Source organism: Epinephelus lanceolatus, chromosome 11, assembly GCF_041903045.1.
Source record: "Epinephelus lanceolatus isolate andai-2023 chromosome 11, ASM4190304v1, whole genome shotgun sequence".
Lineage (NCBI taxonomy): Eukaryota > Metazoa > Chordata > Actinopteri > Perciformes > Serranidae > Epinephelus > Epinephelus lanceolatus.
In genome coordinates this window covers 42,896,379-42,916,359 of record NC_135744.1, presented here as the reverse complement: position 1 = coordinate 42,916,359, position 19,981 = coordinate 42,896,379, and the positions used below count along the sequence as shown (strand labels likewise).

The 19,981-nt window shown below is 44.3% G+C and overlaps 1 protein-coding gene across 2 annotated transcripts; it reads right to left on the bottom strand.

The window, feature by feature from the left end:
* Positions 1–230: 230 nt before the first annotated feature.
* On the bottom strand, positions 231–19,749 carry LOC117266846 (polyunsaturated fatty acid lipoxygenase ALOX15B). Of its 2 annotated transcripts, none has more exons than XM_078172654.1 (15): positions 19,721–19,749; positions 17,159–17,346; positions 15,670–15,928; positions 15,208–15,289; positions 15,013–15,102; positions 14,807–14,922; positions 11,397–11,569; positions 11,163–11,306; positions 10,073–10,276; positions 9,843–9,929; positions 9,582–9,751; positions 8,261–8,376; positions 7,296–7,396; positions 2,550–2,720; positions 231–2,001 (listed from the first exon to the last, which is right to left on the bottom strand). In XM_078172654.1, exons 2-15 carry the CDS (start codon positions 17,306–17,308, stop codon positions 1,822–1,824), a joined length of 2,043 nt encoding a protein of 680 aa, XP_078028780.1. In that variant the 5' UTR covers positions 17,309–17,346; positions 19,721–19,749; the 3' UTR covers positions 231–1,821. The 2 variants fall into 2 exon arrangements, with proteins under 2 accessions (XP_078028780.1, XP_078028781.1); XM_078172655.1 differs by having other exon boundaries at positions 2,550–2,660.
* Between the last annotated feature and the right edge of the window lie 232 nt (positions 19,750–19,981).

Below are 19,981 nucleotides of genomic sequence, written 5' to 3'. Positions count from 1 at the left end.
GCTCAGCTCTCACATGTTCGGACGTTGAAAATATAGTGTTTGATTTGTGAAACATGTCAACATGAGGAGGGATGTCACATTTACTACAAATAATATGCATTTGATGTTATTTCCAAAACGAGCTTCTGAGTTTAACATGTGTGTTTAACAAAACGAGCTTCTGAGTTTAACATGTGTGTTTAACATTGTGGGTTTTTTTTGTTTCAGCCACAGATACTTGAAACCTGCCACAGATCACAGAGACGATGAGTCAATTAACCAATCAGAGGAAAATGGGCCCAAAGAAAATCACACTAACTGGGTCACTGAAAAAAAAATCTTCTGAGTTCACACAGTACTCTCCCTGTCATGTGACACTATGGGGACACTTTCTCATTTCAATCTTCTTCTTTTCAAATGTCGGTAATACATTTTGTGTCTGAATTATACAGTTTTCATCTCTGTCACAGTGGCTATTATCACAGAGGCCTGGAAAGGCAACGTCCAGTTGGCAGGAGATAGTGTCTTGTATGTATAGTAGCTACAAAAGTTTGGGCACCCCTGGTGAAAATTTCTTTTACTGTGAGTAGTTAGGTAAGTAGAAGATTAACTGATCTCCAAAAGGCATAAAGTTAAAAATGAAACATGATTTTCAACATGTGAAAGCAACACCATGCAAAATTTTGGGCACCCCAAGACATCTGAGCTCTCAGACAACTTTTCCCAGACCTTAATGAGCTTGTTAGGGCTCTGGCTTGTTCACAGTCATCGTTAGGAAAGGCCAGCTGATGCAGATTTCAAAGCTTTATAAATACTCTGACTCCTGAAACCTTGTCCCAACAATCAGCAGCCATGGGCTCCTCTAAACAGCTGCCTAGCACTCTGAAAACTAAAAGAACTGGGTGGAGGTCAAGTTAAAAACTTTCAGAGAGAGCTGCTCGTAGGATTGTTAGAAAGGCAAATCAAACCCCTGTTTGACTGCAAAAGACCTGCAGGAAGATTTATCAGACTCTGGAGTGGTGGTGCACTGTTCTACTGTGCAGACACACCTGGACAAATATGAGCTTCATGGAAGAGTCATCAGAAGAAAACCTTTCCTGTGTCCTCACAACATTCAGCGTCACAACTTTGCAAAGGTCCAAGAATCTCACAGAGCTAAAGGACTTTTGCAGGAAGAATGGGTGAAAATCCTCCAAACAAGAACTGAAAGATTGAGCTGGATACAAAAAGCGTATGGAAGCTGTGATACTTGCCAAAGGGGGCGCTAGTGAGCACTGACCATGCAGGGTGCCCAAACTTTAACTTCAGGCCATTTTTGTATTTTTTTTTTTTTTTGAAACGGGAAAAGATTGAAATTAAAAAGTGATGTTGCTTAAAATACTGAGGAAATGTTTCATCTTTAACTTTTTGCCGTTTGGACATCAGTTCATCTTCTGCTTAGTTAACTACTCACAGTAGACAAAGTTTTGACCAGGGGTGCCCAAACTTTTGCAGGCCACTGTAGGAGATAATATGCCAAAGGTAGGAGACAATATCTTGTATGTCGGAAATAAACTTCAGTTTTTGAGAGAATTTATTCCTCTCACGGTTTATGTATATAACTGAAGGAAAGAATAAAACAACATTTTAACAGCTGATCAGTAACTTTTGAACAGCAGTTCAAATCCAAAGAAGTAAAATTGATCAATTTTTGTAATCAAAACCAAAAAATAAAAAAGCTGACATGATGGAGAAAATGATTTAATCTTATTAATCCGGGATATAATCAAACATCACATCCAGCTGTTCACATTTCATTCATAATAATCATCTCTGTTGTTGGATGACGCTGAAGACGCAGCTTTAAATGGCCACGCTGTTCTCGATGCGTCCAGGACAGAGGTAAGGATACGGCAGCTCCAGCTGGCTGTTGCGCTCTGTGATTTCATCAGAAATGGCCTTGAGCTCAGCCTGCACCGCCTCAACCAGCCTGCGGTGGGCGCCATCTCTGAAAATGGCTTCCTTGTAGTGACACAGAGGAAGCTGCAGGGGGAGACACACAGACTTACTGTAAATGCTGTAGCATGTAAATGTACACTGTGCCGACATTTCGAATGTTAGCATGCTATGTTAGCATTATCATGTTAGCTGATGCATTTTAAGGTAAGCTGAACCTTTGTTGATCTCCAGCACGTGGACAGAAATATGTACCATAAATTATTTGAAGAATATAAAACTACAATAAGAATCAAAGTAAAAATGAAAATTATACTCTACAAAAGTGAGTGTAACTGGATTAACAGCAGCAAGTCAGCAAATTGTTAGTGTGTTAATAAAGACATTTAATAGAAATATAATAAAGTTTGTAAAGTTATAAAACTGTATAACGAACAGTTTCCGTTGTCGTCTGCTGTCACTGGCAGCGTTTCTGTATTTGGTAGTTTTAGCGTTTTGCTGCATATGTTGTCAGATCTTTGAAGATATGTTTTTAATTTGTGTGTTGAGCCCTCTGGGCTGCCGTAGCCATGTTTTAACAACGGTATGTTTGATGTTTTCTGTGTTTAGACAGGACGGAGAGGGTGAAGCCTCACAAAGTTGACGGAGGGCTGCGAGAGCATAGTCAGCGCCATCAGGATGCGACAGGTTGTGTTCACATCAGGCAGGAAGGAGATGATGTCGTCCTCCTTCACCGAGCCTTTGACCTGCGGAGGAGGACGCAACATGGAGGCGGGACAGTTCGGCATCCAGAGAGCGAAATCCAACTGAAGGACAGAGAAAGAGAGAGAGAGAGAGAGAGAGAGAAAGAGAGAGGACGACAGCAGAGCTCAGAGAGATGAGAAAACACTAGTTTAAAGAAATAAGTAAAAGATATTCATATTCTAAAAATAAGCATCACTGTGTCTCCAGGTGATTCCAGGTTTTTCCAGGTGTCAAGGAGTTCTAATACACATGTTTTAATAGTCCTTCAAAGGAAATGTCGTATATCAGAAAACTATGGTTCATTAGAAAAATTAGAGAGGGTTCCCAGCTCTGATTGAAAGATTTTATCTGTGACGGGAGCGACACAGTTGATTAGATTCTTTACGTCAAAATATCTGAGACGATGAAACAAAACTGTCCAGTCGAAGAGAACAAGAGTAAACTGAGACTGTTTTAAATATGAAATGAGACCATTTGTTTCACTTATTCAGACACCAGAAACCTCAAAGACTGTTTTTATGATGTGTATTTTAAAAAAAAAGTATCTCCTGATCTCCGCCTTTCAACGTGTTTTAAAGTAGCTGTGTCTGAAATCATTCACTCCTCCCTACTCACTATATTGGAAGTTCTACCTAGAGGACTGTATGGTGAGCTCATCCAAACTTTCGGACACTACTCAGGTCATTTTCTCAGCACCCTTAATGACATCATTGCTGTCACACAATTAAAACATATCAACATCTGCTGGTGAACCATCCATAACAAATACTGACATGTATATTTACCCAAATTAATTAATAACTTTATAAAGTTCTTTAAGTCTGTGTTCTGTTGTGATGCTGCTCTGCACACATTAAACGTATTAAAGGTCGGTCCACCTTAAGAGAGCCCGAGTAGGTTTGAATGGGCACCAGGTGTAACTCATTCATGCTACTCTATATATATACTATGCAAATCCTCAGACTGCAAAGACACTGCTGCTCATTCCTGTGGTGAGTTATGTTGAAGCTGTTTGCTTTGTTTCTTTGATTTGTATGCTTTGCCAGCTGACACTGGGTGAGAGGCAGGGTTCACCCTGGACAGGTCACCAGACTATCACAGGACTGACACATAGAGACAGACAACCATTCACACTCACATTCACACCTACGGACAATTTAGAGTCACCAGTTAACCTGCATGTCTTTGGACTGTGGGAGGAAGCTGGAGCACCTGGAGGAAACCCACGCTGACACGGGGAGAACATGTCAGAGCACCTGGAGGAAACCCACGCTGACACAGGGAGAACATGTCAGAGCACCTGGAGGAAACCCACGCTGACACAGGGAGAACATGTCGGAGCACCTGGAGGAAACCCACGCTGACACAGGGAGAACATGTCAGAGCACCTGGAGGAAACCCACGCTGACACAGGGAGAACGTGTCGGAGCACCTGGAGGAAACCCACACTGACACAGGGAGAACATGTCAGAGCACCTGGAGGAAACCCACGCTGACACAGGGAGAACATGTCGGAGCACCTGGAGGAAACCCAGGCTGACACAGGGAGAACATGTCGGGGCACCTGGAGGAAACCCACACTGACACGGGGAGAACATGTCGGAGCACCTGGAGGAAACCCACGCTGACACAGGGAGAACATGTCAGAGCACCTGGAGGAAACCCACGCTGACACGGGGAGAACATGTCGGAGCACCTGGAGGAAACCCACGCTGACACGGGGAGAACATGTCGGAGCACCTGGAGGAAACCCACGCTGACACGGGGAGAACATGTCAGAGCACCTGGAGGAAACCCACGCTGACACAGGGAGAACATGTCAGAGCACCTGGAGGAAACCCACACTGACACAGGGGAGAACATGTCAGAGCACCTGGAGGAAACCCACACTGACACAGGGAGAACATGTCAGAGCACCTGGAGGAAACCCACGCTGACACGGGGAGAACATGTCAGAGAACCTGGAGGAAACCCACGCTGACACAGGGAGAACATGTCAGAGCACCTGGAGGAAACCCACGCTGACACGGGGAGAACATGTCGGAGCACCTGGAGGAAACCCACGCTGACACAGGGAGAACATGTCAGAGCACCTGGAGGAAACCCACGCTGACACAGGGAGAACATGTCGGAGCACCTGGAGGAAACCCACGCTGACACAGGGTGAACATGTTGGAGCACCTGGAGGAAACCCACGCTGACACAGGGAGAACATGTCAGAGCACCTGGAGGAAACCCACGCTGACACAGGGTGAACATGTTGGAGCACCTGGAGGAAACCCACACTGACACAGGGAGAACATGTCAGAGCACCTGGAGGAAACCCACGCTGACACAGGGTGAACATGTTGGAGCACCTGGAGGAAACCCACGCTGACACAGGGGAGAACATGTCGGAGCACCTGGAGGAAACCCACACTGACACAGGGAGAACATGTCAGAGCACCTGGAGGAAACCCACGCTGACACAGGGAGAACATGTCGGAGCACCCGGAGGAAACCCACGCTGACATAGGGAGAACATGTCAGAGCACCTGGAGGAAACCCACGCTGACACAGGGAGAACATGTCGGAGCACCCGGAGGAAACCCACGCTGACATAGGGAGAACATGTCAGAGCACCTGGAGGAAACCCACACTGACACAGGGAGAACATGTCGGAGCACCCGGAGGAAACCCACGCTGACACGGGGAGAACATGTCGGGGCACCTGGAGGAAACCCACGCTGACACGGGGAGAACATGTCGGAGCACCTGGAGGAAACCCACGCTGACACGGGGAGAACATGTCAGAGCACCTGGAGGAAACCCTCGCTGACACAGGGAGAACATGTCAGAGCACCTGGTGGAAACCCACGCTGACACAGGGGAGAACATGTCAGAGCACCTGGTGGAAACCCACGCTGACACAGGGGAGAACATGTCAGAGCACCTGGAGGAAACCCACGCTGACACAGGGAGAACATGTCAGAGCACCTGGAGGAAACCCACGCTGACATAGGGAGACCATGTCAGAGCACCTGGAGGAAACCCACGGTGACACAGGGAGACCATGTTGGAGCACCTGGAGGAAACCCACGCTGACATGGGGAGAACATGTCGGAGCACCCGGGGGAAACCCACACTGACACAGGGAGACCATGTTGGAGCACCCGGAGGAAACCCACGCTGACACGGGGAGAACATGTTGGAGCACCTGGAGGAAACCCACGCTGACACAGGGAGAACATGTCAGAGCACCTGGAGGAAACCCACACTGACACAGGGAGAACATGTCGGAGCACCTGGAGGAAACCCACGCTGACACAGGGAGAACATGTCGGAGCACCTGGAGGAAACCCACGCTGACACAGGGAGAACATGTCAGAGCACCTGGAGGAAATCCACGCTGACATAGGGAGACCATGTCAGAGCACCTGGAGGAAACCCACGGTGACACAGGGAGACCATGTTGGAGCACCTGGAGGAAACCCACGCTGACATGGGGAGAACATGTCGGAGCACCCGGGGGAAACCCACACTGACACAGGGAGACCATGTTGGAGCACCCGGAGGAAACCCACGCTGACACGGGGAGAACATGTTGGAGCACCTGGAGGAAACCCACGCTGACACAGGGAGAACATGTCAGAGCACCTGGAGGAAACCCACACTGACACAGGGAGAACATGTCGGAGCACCTGGAGGAAACCCACGCTGACACAGGGAGAACATGTCGGAGCACCTGGAGGAAACCCACGCTGACACAGGGAGAACATGTCGGAGCACCCGGAGGAAACCCACGCTGACACAGGGAGAACATGTCAGAGCACCTGGAGGAAACCCATGCTGACACGGGGAGAACATGTCGGAGCACCTGGAGGAAACCCACGCTGACACAGGGAGAACATGTCGGGGCACCTGGAGGAAACCCACGCTGACACAGGGAGAACATGTCGGAGCACCTGGAGGAAACCCACGCTGACACAGGGAGAACATGCAAACTCTGCCCCTAAATTCCACCTGGCTTGGTAGACAGCTTCCTTCCCCCCTGACTAACAGATCTTAACCTACACAGCCACATTTTTTGTATGTTCAGGTTTGAGCTTCACCTAGGACTGTCACATAAGTTTTTATGGTTGCCAAGAAATATTGTTGTTTACATCTTGTTGTTAGTTCATATATTTAATAAACATTATTGTTATTACTTTGAAACCTTGTCTTTGCTGTCCCCTTCCTGTCAGATTGGTAAAGAGGACCAGCTGAAATGGTCCCAGTCCTCACCCTCTGGTCATATTATCATCGAAAGTTAAAAATCTACAGCTGGCTGCATTCAAGTTGCTCTCTCTCTCCTCTCATCTGTCTCTTGTGTCCATTCAATACAGTCCATCCATTCCAGTAGTGCAATGCATGATGGGATATGTTGCGTGGTGAATGACCATCACTTGTACACTACCTTTCTCAGTGCATTGTGGGATACTTTGAGTCCACTATATAGGGTATGATAATTCTCACTACACATTCAGACAGCACTACAACATGGCAAAGCCACTATATATTGAGTAGTGAGTAATTTTAAGTACAGTCGGCGTGTGTTGACATCAAGACAACATCGACATGGAATATACAGTCATGTGATCATCCGGTAAGTCACCCACCTGGGAGAAGTTAACGGCAGCGTGTAGAGCTGAACAGGAGAAAATTATCATGGTGACAAACTTGGACACTTCTGCTTTGGTGTTAAAAGATGGAGGGAAACCTGGAGGACGAGAGGAGACACAGTCCACAACACCAGTCATCTTCTGTTTGTCCCTACAACTTCAGAAAATAATAGACATAGCCACCATGACATCACCAAATGGTTTGTGAACTACTGTGCTGAAGCCTTGAGTTCGGCATGTTGACCGTTGCATCTGGTAAAAAAAAATGGTTTTGGTCTCTGTAGCTAATTCAAACATTCATGATGACTGTACGGGGGTGAATTAATTGATTATTATGGGCGGGCGGCTTTGAGTGACAGGTGGGCACTGTCCATTGACAAGTTGCTACTACAGCGACAACATTGGTTAGTTAACGTAACCCCAGATTCACTGAGTATACGTGTAGCCGTAGCTGGCACTATTTCTGCCTGATTTCAGTTCATTAAAGTTAATTGTAACATTTAAATTGTCTAAAAAGTCTTGTTTAGTGTTTAGTTGGATTTAAAGAAAGGAGTCAGATGTTCAGTTTCCCCAGTGAATACATTTTGTTTTAATGGTTTTAAGCCTATTTTTAGCTAGCAAAAAATTAGCATCAACATAACCACATTTAACCATAGTTGCAAATGCACCATGCTAACCCAGCTAGCAGCTAGCATTACTGTTAGCTCCAAAAATGGTCACTTCTGACTCCAATAATCCAAGATGGTAAGGGCCAAATACCACAAACCAATAGGTGACATCACAGAGGCCACATTTATTATTGACACAGTCTACTATATGCTTGCAACCAGTGGAGTCACTCCCTGGTGGCCATTAGAAAGAATGCAGGATGCAACTTCAGCAATGGTTTCATCCACCCCTTTTAAACAGTCTATGGTTTGTTCTCTATGACATCATCAAGTGACAGATTAAGGCTCAAACACCTGAGTGCTGGCTGAAGCCATGTGTGTTGATGTCAGTGATCCAGTGTTGAAGCTCAGAGTCCTGCTGCACCTCATCGTCTGCACTGTAATACAGATCGACCCAGCTGACCACAAACCTGCAACACACACATAAACACACATTATCTCCTGCAGTGTTCATTGTTGATCTTTGTTTGTGCCAAATTTTAATAAACTTGAAATTTCTTTAAATATCACCTTAACAAGACTAAAGGCCCAAACATACTCGGGCGGAACATACATGGAGCGGACTCCGCGGAGATCCGCCCGGACTAAAAGCGGACGTCCGCAAGCCCTGTGCGCGCAAAGCTCAGATTTTGTCCATTGTTGAGTCCAAGTGGATGTTTATGCCAAATCTGAAGAACTTCCCTCAAGGTGTTTTGAAGAGCTCACATTTACCAGAATGAGACAGATGCAAGGTTACAGTGACCGTGACCTTTGACCACCAAATTCTAATCAGTTCACTGTTGAGTCCACGTGGACGTTTGTGCCAAATTTAAGGAAACTCTCTCAAAGACTTCTTGAAATATTGCCTTAACAACTCTGAGACAGACACATAGTCACAATGACCTTGACCTCTGACCACAAAAAAATCTAATCACTTCACTGTTGAATCCAAGCGGACATTCGTGCCAAATTTGAGGAAACTCTCCCAAGGCCTTCTTAAGATATCACGTTCGCGAGAATAAGATGGACGCGAGGTCACAGTGACCTTGACTTTTGACCACCAAATTGAAATCAATTCTTTGTTGAGTCCAAGTGGATGCTTGTGCCAAATTTGAGGAAACTCTCTTAAGGCCTTCTTAAGATACCACGTTCACGAGAATGAGGCAGATGCAAGATCACAGTGACCTTGACCTTTGACCACTTAAATCTAATCAGTTCTTTGTTGAGTCCAAGTGGACATTTGTGCCAAACTTGAGAAAACTCTCCTAAGGTCTTCTCGAGATATCGCGTTCATGAGAATGAGACAGACACAAGGTCACAGTGACCTTGAATTGTGTCCACCAAATTCTAATCAGTTCTTGGTTGAGTCCAAGTGGACGTTTGTGCCAAATTTGAGTAAATTCCTTCGAGGTGTTCTTGAGATGTTCATGAGAATGGGATGGACGGACGGACAGACGGACGGACGGACGGACGGACGGACGGACGAACAGACGGTGAAGCGAAGGTATAAAACTTGTTTACAGGAGAAATGTCTCTTTGGTGGGACAAACAACTCAGAGCCATCTGAGACGTGATGAGGAGACGTTCCAGTTTCTACCTCTTCATGTAATTACCTGCTGGAGGTCTGTTTGTTTACCTGTGCAGTGCATCCCAGACTCTAAGTGCGTCCTGGGCGTAGTAGCTGTGTGGGAGTTTGTCCACACCGCGGTCCATCAGGTCCTCAGGGACACACAGAGACCGATAATGAATCCTCTTTGACGCCCGGGAGAGGAGGACAGGTAACGCCTCCAGACCAGAACCAGCCGCCTGGAGGGACAAGACCAGCACAGGAACAGATAAGTGCACCACACTGCTCTCTACACAGTCTCTGATACCTGTGTCACAGCTGAGGATGAACCTTATCAAACACCCCATCAGCTGCCAGCAGCGTCGCTCGGGCCTGAAAGTTGATCTGTAGTGACGTCCTGACGTGTGGCATCAGCAGCTGTCCACAAAAACAACAATCAGAGAACACACATTCAAAAACATGACAGAATTTCTGGGTGGATCAAATCTAACGCTGCAGTCGGTCACTGTGACATCATTTTCTAATGTTCAGCGGTACAGGACGAAGGTGAGTTGGTACACCTGGTGCAGTGGGTGCAGCCCCGGCAACTGGCGCAGCGTGGCCACGCAGCACAGCTCTCCCAGCATGTGAGTCCTCAGGTAGTGGGAGACCAACTGGTGACACTGGAAGTCTGCGCTGTGAACCCAAATCTTAGCCAGCAGCCAATCACAGCCAGGGTCAGAGGGCAGGAAGACCGGGTTGTGAGGGCCGGGTGTCTGCTGCAACTGAAGAAGGAGAGACAATAAATGACTGACTGACAGCGGTGGAACGTTACCTCAGTTCCTCCTGGATTTCACAGGATTTTATTGGGGATTCTTGCAACTAAAAATATCTCATTTCACAGCAGCTTTTCCGAAAAACAATATCATGATGCATGTTGTGATACTTTGAGGCTTTTTCCTACGATGAAATTAGAGGAGCAAGTCAAAATTGCAGTGGTAGCAATTTCTTAAAATAATTCAATAAAATTAATGCAGTTTGTTCCAGTGAGAACAAAACCACTGAGTAAATCTTCAACTCACCCTGATTCTTTCAGCACGTCTATTAGATGTTCAAACAACAGCCTGGCATGTTTGTCTTGTCTGTTTTCAACATGTTTCAGAATCTCTCCGGCTGTGTTTTGAGGTTGAGAAGTATTTGTGTTCCACCGCAAAGTTGCACACGGCGCAAAACAGTTAACTCCCTGCTGTGCAGAACATCAGGGAGTTGCTTTACCCGACCTTCAGCAGTAATTTGTTTGGTTTGTAAATGTAAAAGTTTGTGTGGTCTGGTATCATGTCGTATTGTGTGGTGTGGTGTGGTGCAGTGTGATGTGTTGTGGTGTGGTGGGGTATTGTGCCATATAGTGTGCTGTGGTGTGGTGCAGTGTGATGTGCCATGTGGTGTGGTGTGGTGTGATGTCGTGCCATGCTGTGCCACCAAATTCTAATCAGTTCATTGTTGACTCCAAGTGAATGTTTGTGCCAAATTTAAAGAAAGTCCCTCAAGGCGTTCTTGAGTTAGGGGTACATTCATGAGAATGAAACGTCAGATGGGGGGAAAGACACAATGATGTGTTGCTTTAATTTATAATTATTTAAATGAGTTCTGTATGAAACACCTAGAGCTCACCTGGATGGCGATGGGGACCAGCTGTCTCTGCTGGTTCAGGTGGAGAAGGCACAGCGGAGCGGACAGGTACGTCTGCTTCTCATTTATCACGTTGGCTGGGACGCTGTCCAAAACCTCGTAGTCCAGCAGGTAAATGTTCCCTCGCTGTTACATAATGAAACATTACAACACAGAGAGGCTGCGTTAAAGGGAACAGCTGGCATCAACAGCTGGAAGGCAGACGGGCATACCCACCTCTAGCTCCTGCTCGAGGGAGGAACCTCCAGACAGGAAGGGGCGGAGCATGTCAGAGGTGACTGATAGGTTCGGAGGAAGGAGGCGGGTCTGACGTACCAGCAGGGGGTTGCAGCCGTTCAGACACTGGTAGCCAAAATACCAGTCCTCTGTCCAGTGAGCCTTAATAAACCCTGAGAGAGGAAATAACTTTTCAAATTAACAGACAAATAAAGTGACCCTAATCCTGCTGCCGACACTGGACCGTAATCAAAAATGATCTGGCCTGGCATCTGCCCAAACTCAGCAGACGACATAAGCAGGGCCTCGTCCGGTTGCCTGGCTAGGCTAAGACTCCAGACAAATGACATTCCAGAATCGGGCCAAATATTCTGGACACCACCATCACTGTGGTCTCTCTTCTTTTCCCTCCCATCTCTTTTGTGACGAGTCTCTATAAGGCTTCAGGATATGCTTAAATTTCCCTCTGACACCGGTCACCTTGTGACGCCTCGGGTGACTCTGTGTCTCCTCCTTTCTTTAAACATCTTTGTTGTATGCAATCATGTTGCATCCAAGATTCGCCTTGCGTTCTGTCTGAACACACAGCCAAAAACACTAACTAGCAACACACCTCAAAGTCCCTATCGTTTTTCCAGCCCACTTTAGATAAAACCACACCCAATTTGTCGTAGCATAGATGAGACTTAAAATAAAAGAAGCTCAGACCCAGAGTTGCAGAGAGGAAGCTGCAGACATTTTATAGCGTCTGACAAACAAGCCTCTCTGTACACACACATTCAAATGGGCTTCCCATCACTTAAACTGTTGCTTCATGTTATTCAGATAACCAGATCTGCAAGTTTGCTTTTCCCCTGTTAGCACGTACACAGATTTGGTCAGAGAGAGGTCAGGTCATCTGCACTACAGCGTCCACATGGAGCCAGGTCTCACTCCGAAGTCATTGAAATCCTGCACTCCTGCAGTGACTTGTGGCATGAGAAACCAACGAAAAAAGGCGTACTTTAATGTCGGCATGATACACAGCCAGTTGCCATTAGAGTTTAATGACACTCTGCAGCTTCAGAGGGAAACCCGGCGGGACAAGGACGAAAGTTAAGGCAGCAAAGGTCCAAGTGGGGCGGGTAGGAGGGGTGGTGTATGGGTCCAACAAACACTGACTTTCACCTGAGAGAGTGGTGTTTGTGTCCCGTAAGATTCTAAAGGCAAATCCTGTTCTTTTTTCCGAAACATAACCGTGTGCATTTGTTGAAGGAAGGAAGGAAGGTTATTGTACTGATGTAGAGCATTTATTTTGAAAGAGACTGTATATAAATGTTAAATTTCCTGTGAAAACAGAAGTGTATTTTGAAGGAAAACAATGCCTGTAACAGGCAGAACCTGACACAATCCCAGAACATCAACAACAAATGCCTTGCAAGTCGTATGTGGACATGAAAAGTCCATTTAAAACCATCAGTATGTGACGAGATCAGAGTGAGAATGTGTTGCCACATGATGGAAGTGGGCTGCCTGGCATTAAGGCCCAATTAATAGCTGCCAGCCCACTGCTAGCCAGAGCTGATGAATGAGACTGCTGCTAACTAGCCTTTCCTCGCCACTTAGAGACTACGGTGGGTAGCCGAGGGGCCGGTCCAGACGCTGAAGGTGTGTGAAATATGACCGCTACAGCAGCTTGTAAAAACGCAATATGGGTATTTAAAGGGAAACGACCAGCTCTGTGTCATCACAATGTGTGCAGTTTGTGCAGATGTTCAGTTTTTGGCTTTTGCTGCCAAATTATCGGGGAGCTCTGGACACTGGCGGCACAAGGGGGAGTCAAACACTGCATCATCAACCCACACTGCAAAGACTGCAAAGTTTTCATTTAGCGGCTGTAGCAACTTCAGTTCATCCAGCACAGACATACACATGTAAACAAGACATATTAGCCGCCTTTACACTTCCTGTTCAAGGCACAAACGTTGCACCTTTATTCCACTTCACAGTTCTGTATGAAAGGTACAATTGTGGAACGTGGGGATGGAGTTGTCTTGCCTTAAAACTGGCAGCAGAAGTAGTGTGTCATGTCATGTGTGCAGATTTTAAAAAGCAGTTACCAGTAGTTAGCAGCTAACTCAAAGAAAATGTATGCAAATCAGGAAAACAGTGAGGTCCAGGAGCTCCTTACCCTCCGAGCAGAGCATGAGATCAGTTGCCATATAACAGGGATGGTAACTGATTGTTATTGACATGTTAATGCCATTGTTATTGTTTATAAAGAGCTGCCGGCACAAATGTTATATGTCACATTAGAGGCTGATGCACATCACACCAACCATGCCTCTTTTTCCTCAGGAACGCTGTCATACTGTTGCCGTTGTTTGGCTCTGTATAAAAAAGCAAAGCCGGCATAATTAATGAACTTCATTGGTGCCTTACTGCAGGATCTCTGTGTAAACTGTAGATACATAAAGGAGGTAGAAGGGCATCGAACCCGGACTCAAAGGAGAGGAATTATGGGGGATGGAGTTCTTCGTTGAGTATGTTTACTTGACATTAGAGAAAACTGATCGATTGTTTTGGTCCAACTAAAATCGGATTAAGTCAAATTCAATGTAAAAGTCAGACTAAGACGATAATGCGACTAGGAGTTGAATTCCTCCTGCATGTATACAGTCAATCAGACCCAAACTGGCCGAGGCGCTCTGAGCATGCTCCACAGTTTCCGCCCCGGGCTTTGACCCGGAAGTCCAATAGCATTAAATGTGTAAGAGAAGAAGAAGCCGGTAACAACATGGAGAAATCTACATCCAGAGCCGTGACTTTTTGGACGGACCAAATGTACAGAGCTGTAAAGTTGTCCACCATGATAGCAGTTAGCAGCTAGCTAACCGTAGCTAACTTGTTTGCCCATTGTTTGGTCTGTGACGTAATAGGTCAACAGGAAAAAGGTCCAATACTAACAAGCTGAAAGGGGGCATATCTCCACCTATCGTAGAGGAGTCGCACATACTTGGCTCAATAAATGGATTCCCCTCCCGTGCTTGTATACTGGGACAAGGACAGTAGGCCAGTTAGATGTCCTCGTCCAGCTGGGACTGTAGCTCCACTTCACTGAGCATGTAAACATACTGACTGTGGAGCATGCTCAGAGCGCCTCGGCCAGTTTGGGTCTGATTGACGGTATACATGCAGGAGTCACATGATCTGGGTGTGTTAGTCGCACTTTGGGAAATTTACTTCAGTACGCTTTCAGTCACACTAACATGTTTACATGTATTTTAAAAGTCTGCTTTTAGTTGGACTGACACAATAAATCCATTTTCTCTGATGTCATGGAAACATACTGATGGTTCATCTGACTCTGATTCAGTCGTTCTGGGTAAAAGAAGAGATTTACTTTGAATGTGTGTTGTCTTGTTACATACTGGCGGTGATGTTCTGGTGTCCGCTGTGGGCGAAAACCGTCTCCAACTCTGTGAAACTCGTCCAGGCCTGCACTCGGCTGACAAAGCCCTTCAGATAGTGCAGGTTAATGGCTGGGCTGAGGAGGAAGAAACAAACAAGAGCTCAGACTCTTCTCCTGAATCTGACCAGACTTCAGTCAGAAGGTTCATTAATCATGTGACTTCACCTCTTGTGTGTGTAGCTGAGGTTTGGCCCAAGTTCAGACAAACTCTTCAGGTCGACACACTGTGGAGCGCCATTAACGAACTCACGCCATCTGTCACAGAAAAAGGTTTAGACCTCCCTGAACCAGTTGCTTCATCTGTTTGAACTTATGTTAAAAACTAACAGAGATCCTGAAGATACTAAATGTCTGTTTTACCCGAAGAGCTTCTGTTGGTGCTGCAGCAGTCTGAGCCGCTGCTGCTTCAGCTTCTCCTCCGTCTCGTCCTTCAGCAAACACACTGCACAGGGATAACAGTCAGAATAATCATCATAGTATTAATAATAAAAATAATGTCCCCCCCAAGTCACTGAAAATATAAAATGCTTAGAATGAGCTGTAAACATTGAATACAATCACTATTATCTCTGTTCTCTCATGAAGATGTATTTTAATGGACTTTAATGTCTAAATAGATTTATCCTATCAGAAGACACTTAATCACTTGTACGAAGACTCAGAAACATTTCAGAACAAATCCTAATTTTCAGGTAACATTTATAAAAAGAACAAGTTGAATTTAGTGTTCACATGAGGCGGTCGTTCCTTTTATGGCCTCGGACATGAAAGTAAAAATCGTGGAATAAAAAATCCTTTCTCTAACTTTTAATATGAACGTACATTTCCCACTCCGCAGCTCCACGTCGCCGTCTGCTGGTCGCAGCCATTGGTCGCACAGGAACACCTGTACGTCTGGATCTCTCTCAGACCCCGCTGCAACCCGCCCTCCCTCCTCGGTCCCTCTGTCTGCCAACCTGTGGACCTCCACTCGGCTGCAGTGCCAGTCCAGGTTGGGAAATCCGGTCCGAGCCTCCAGCCGGAGCCGGACCAGAACCAGGCGACCCAGTGGACTGTTGGCCTGAACTCGAGCCGGACACATCTGTCAGGACACATAGAAGAGATCGTCCTTTGTAAATATTCTGTAGCACTCGCTGAGTAAAGATCATAAGTTCCTTCCAGGACTGAAGAAAAGTGATTATTGCTGTGTTCTTTATTTTGATTGGGCCGCAGCAGGGCGGGTCACCTTCACAGGCTGCTGACCACCTGCTCCTATGTCCCAAACAGAGTCTGTGGCTTAAGTGTGGAGTATTTAATCATTTAGCAGCAACTGAATCGCCAGTAGAAATGTTGGCATTGTACATTTCTGCAAACATTACATTTACGTTACACTTGCGTTACGTTATTGCGTAGCAGACAAAAGCCACTTGGTGATAGGAAAAGATCACATACCGGTATATATGCTTAACATACTGGCTTCTTGTGGCACTATTCCCAGCAGGAAACTCAGAAATTGTGAGATACAAAACAACCACGTTTTGTGACATTTTTCTGGCAGGAAATGTGGTGACGTCCCAGTGAAAAACAATCATTTTTGTGGTACACTCCAGCTGGAAATGCAGCAACTTCAAGGTAAAAAACAACCACTTTTATGGTAATTTTCTGGCAGGAAACATGGCGATGACTCTGTAAGAATAAAGAGCCTACTCATTGTGGTACTGTCCCGGCTAGAAACACAGTGATGCTACCATGAAAAACTATTTCTGTGGTACAATTCCAGCTGGAAACAGCAATTTCAAGGTCAAAAACATTCACTTGTTGTGGCACTTTTCTGGGAAACGCAACAATGTCTCGGTAAAAATAACAAACAAAAAAATGCTTTATGAGGCCCTATCTCTGGAAACAATCCCAGCATGAAATGCAGCAATTTCGAGGTCTCAGACGATGTCTCAAAAAAAAACCTGCTTTTCATGGCAGTATCACAGCTGGAAACACGGTGATGTTGCCATGAAAAACAATCACTTTTTTGTGGAAACAAACCCAGCTAGCAATGAAGCAATTTCACAATAAAAAACAACCACTTTTGTGTCAATATCTCAGGAAGAAACGCAGCAATATCTTGTAAAAAAAACAACCACATTTTGTGGCGCTGTTCTGTCAGGAAATGTCTCAGTAAAAAAAACAACTGCTTTTTGCAGTACAGTTGTTGTTTGGTGGGCTGCAGTTCGGCCGGCGTCTACAACATGATTATGAATATTATATTTTATTTCTGGCAACAGATCCATTTGAACTTGCTGCTCTTTTAAAACAGAGGAAATATGTTGAAACTCACTGATCCCGGCAGCAGATGATCATTGATGCTGATGGGCGGAGTCTCCCCCTCAGAGCCAATCAGGCTGAGCCACAGGCAGTTGAAAGTTCCACAGGTGGGTCCAGGTGAGGTGTAGACCGTCACCTCAAACTCCTGACAGGAAGCCATCATGTCGCAGGCTGACTGCAGGTAGAAGAACGCTCTTTATTCTGTGTTGTAAAGTTGAACAAGTGATGATGAATCTTCCTCCTGCCAACTCTGACAACAGCTCATTTGTTTACGCCTCAGATTTGACTTGGAAATGAGCGACACCGAGGGTGAGTGGTAGTGTGGGCGTCGAGTCACATGACCCTCACTGACAGAGGAAAGCTACACTCTTTCATCTTAAAGGTCACTTCCTCCTTTTACTGTTTTCCTGATGAGGAAACTTCCTGTTCTCAGTTAAACAAGATATTGTGTTTATATTTACATCATGTTACAACACTACACCTCATACTGCATCAAATATAATGTACCATATTATACTATCATGTGAACATGTCACTGCACTGTACTCTGTCATATACCAACAGTATATACAAATCAGTCTGGTTCCTCACACACCTGTTGCTGCCTTTAAACATTACTGTCACGCTCTCATGTGTATAAATAATATAATCTAAATAATATTCTGTATAGATTCTATTTTATTATTATTTTAGTTTATTCACCTCATATTATTATTTCTTCGTGTTACTTTCGACATGTAATCTGTATTTAATTGTGTTTTTCTGCTGCAACAACAGAATTTCACCTCTGTGGATCAGCAAAGGTTTATCTTGTTTTATCCTACATCATCTGATCTTCTCGTCTCGTCTTATCTTGTTACCTTATCAAGTCTGGCCTTGTCTTGTCTCATCTCATCTTCTCTTGTCTTACATTGTTTCATCTCATCTTATTTCACCTTATCTCATCTTATGTCATCATGTCTTGTCTTATCTTGTTGTCACATCTCTTCTTATCTTATCTCATCTTATCTTGTCTGGTCTGGTCTCAGCTAATCTTATCTCTTCTCGTCTCACCTCGTCTCATCTCGTCTCATATTATCTTGTTTTGTCTAATCGTATCTCGTCTTGTTTTGTCTCGTCTTATCTCATCTTATGTTATCTCGTCTAGTCTTATCTTGTTATCTTTTCTCGTCTTATCTCATCTTCGCTTCTCCTCTCCTGTCTTATGTTATCTTGTTTCGTCTCATCTTATGTCATGTTATCTTGTCTCGTCTAATCTTGTCTCGTCTCATCTAGTCTTGTCCTATCTTATATTATCTTGTTTCATCTAATCTTATCTCATATTATCTTGTTTCATCTAATCTTATCTCATATTATCTTGTTTCATCTAATCTTATCTCATATCATCTTGTTTCATCTAATCATGTCTCGTCTCATCTCGTCTCATCTCGTCCTATCTTATATTATTTTGTTTTGTCTGATCTTATCTCATATTATCTTGTTTTGTCTAATCTTATCTCATATTATCTTGTTTCGTCTAATCTTGTCTCATATTATCTTGTTTAGTCTAATCTTGTCTCATATTATCTTGTCCTATCTTATATTATTTTGTTTTGTCTAATCTTATCTCATATTATCTTGTTTAGTCTAACCTTGTCTCATATTATCTTGTCCTATCTTATATTATTTTGTTTTGTCTGATCTTATCTCGTATTATCTTGTTCCATCTAATCTTGTCTCATATTATCTTGTTTCATCTAATCTTGTCTCATATTATCTTGTTATGTCTAATCTTGCCTCGTCTCATCTCGTCTTGTCCTATCTCATATTATCTTGTTTCGTCTAATCTTATCTCATCTCTTCTCTCGTCTTGTCTTATTTCATCTTACCCTATGTTTTCTAGGAAATTATTTGGTTATTACAGACCCATTAATTTAAATCAGATATGTATTGATGGGATAAATATAAGCATCTGTTTTAACACAGAATAACTTCAACATAACAACGAAACCAAAGAATCTACAATGTTTTTAGACTGTTTTACTTTATTTAAGATGAATAAATGAATCACATTGTTGAGAAATGATAAAATAGAAGCTTTTGTTAACCTTCTGCATGACTGTTTTATTTTAATACTGTTAAAGACACCTGATTTAACCATACAAGACAATTTCTTTGTTTCTTGCTATTAAAAATTATACGAGCCTCGTGACAGAGTGGATCTGTCGTTGGTGTCTCCAAGATTTTGGTGGTTTGTATGACCTCAGCAGGAATTTACATTCAACAACTAAGCACAGAAATACACACTGTGGATTTTTAAAGGCCAATTCTGGTGTTATTATCGTCATTATTCTACACAGGACGATTTCTTAGGTCCTAAAATCAATTAAAATAAAAGGATTTCTTCACCAAACTGACAGAAAATATACTTAACAGTTAGATTAATATTGATGCAAGTTAATGGTGATTTGTTTTTTTTGTCAAATTGATTGAAATGAATAAAGATCAATTTGAAAAAGTAAAAGTCTGTTTCTAAAGTCTTGTTTACAGCTTTTAGTACACATAAACTGACAGACAGACGGACAGGTGGGCCTACCTGCAGATTGACGCCTCTTCTCCTCTCCTGTCTGGAAATGTTGAATATCTTTCACTGCACGTCTCTTTATTTAATGCTCCGCCCACCACAACACCTCCACTTCCTGCTGGTTGTGGAATTTATTGGATATGTGTTGTTTGCAGTGGTGAAAGAAGTGCTCAGAGACCACTGAGTAAAAGTAGTAAATACCAAAATGTAGAAATACCTTAACTTTATGCATCCAAAAATTTACTGAAGTATAATCTCCACAACACTTTATAT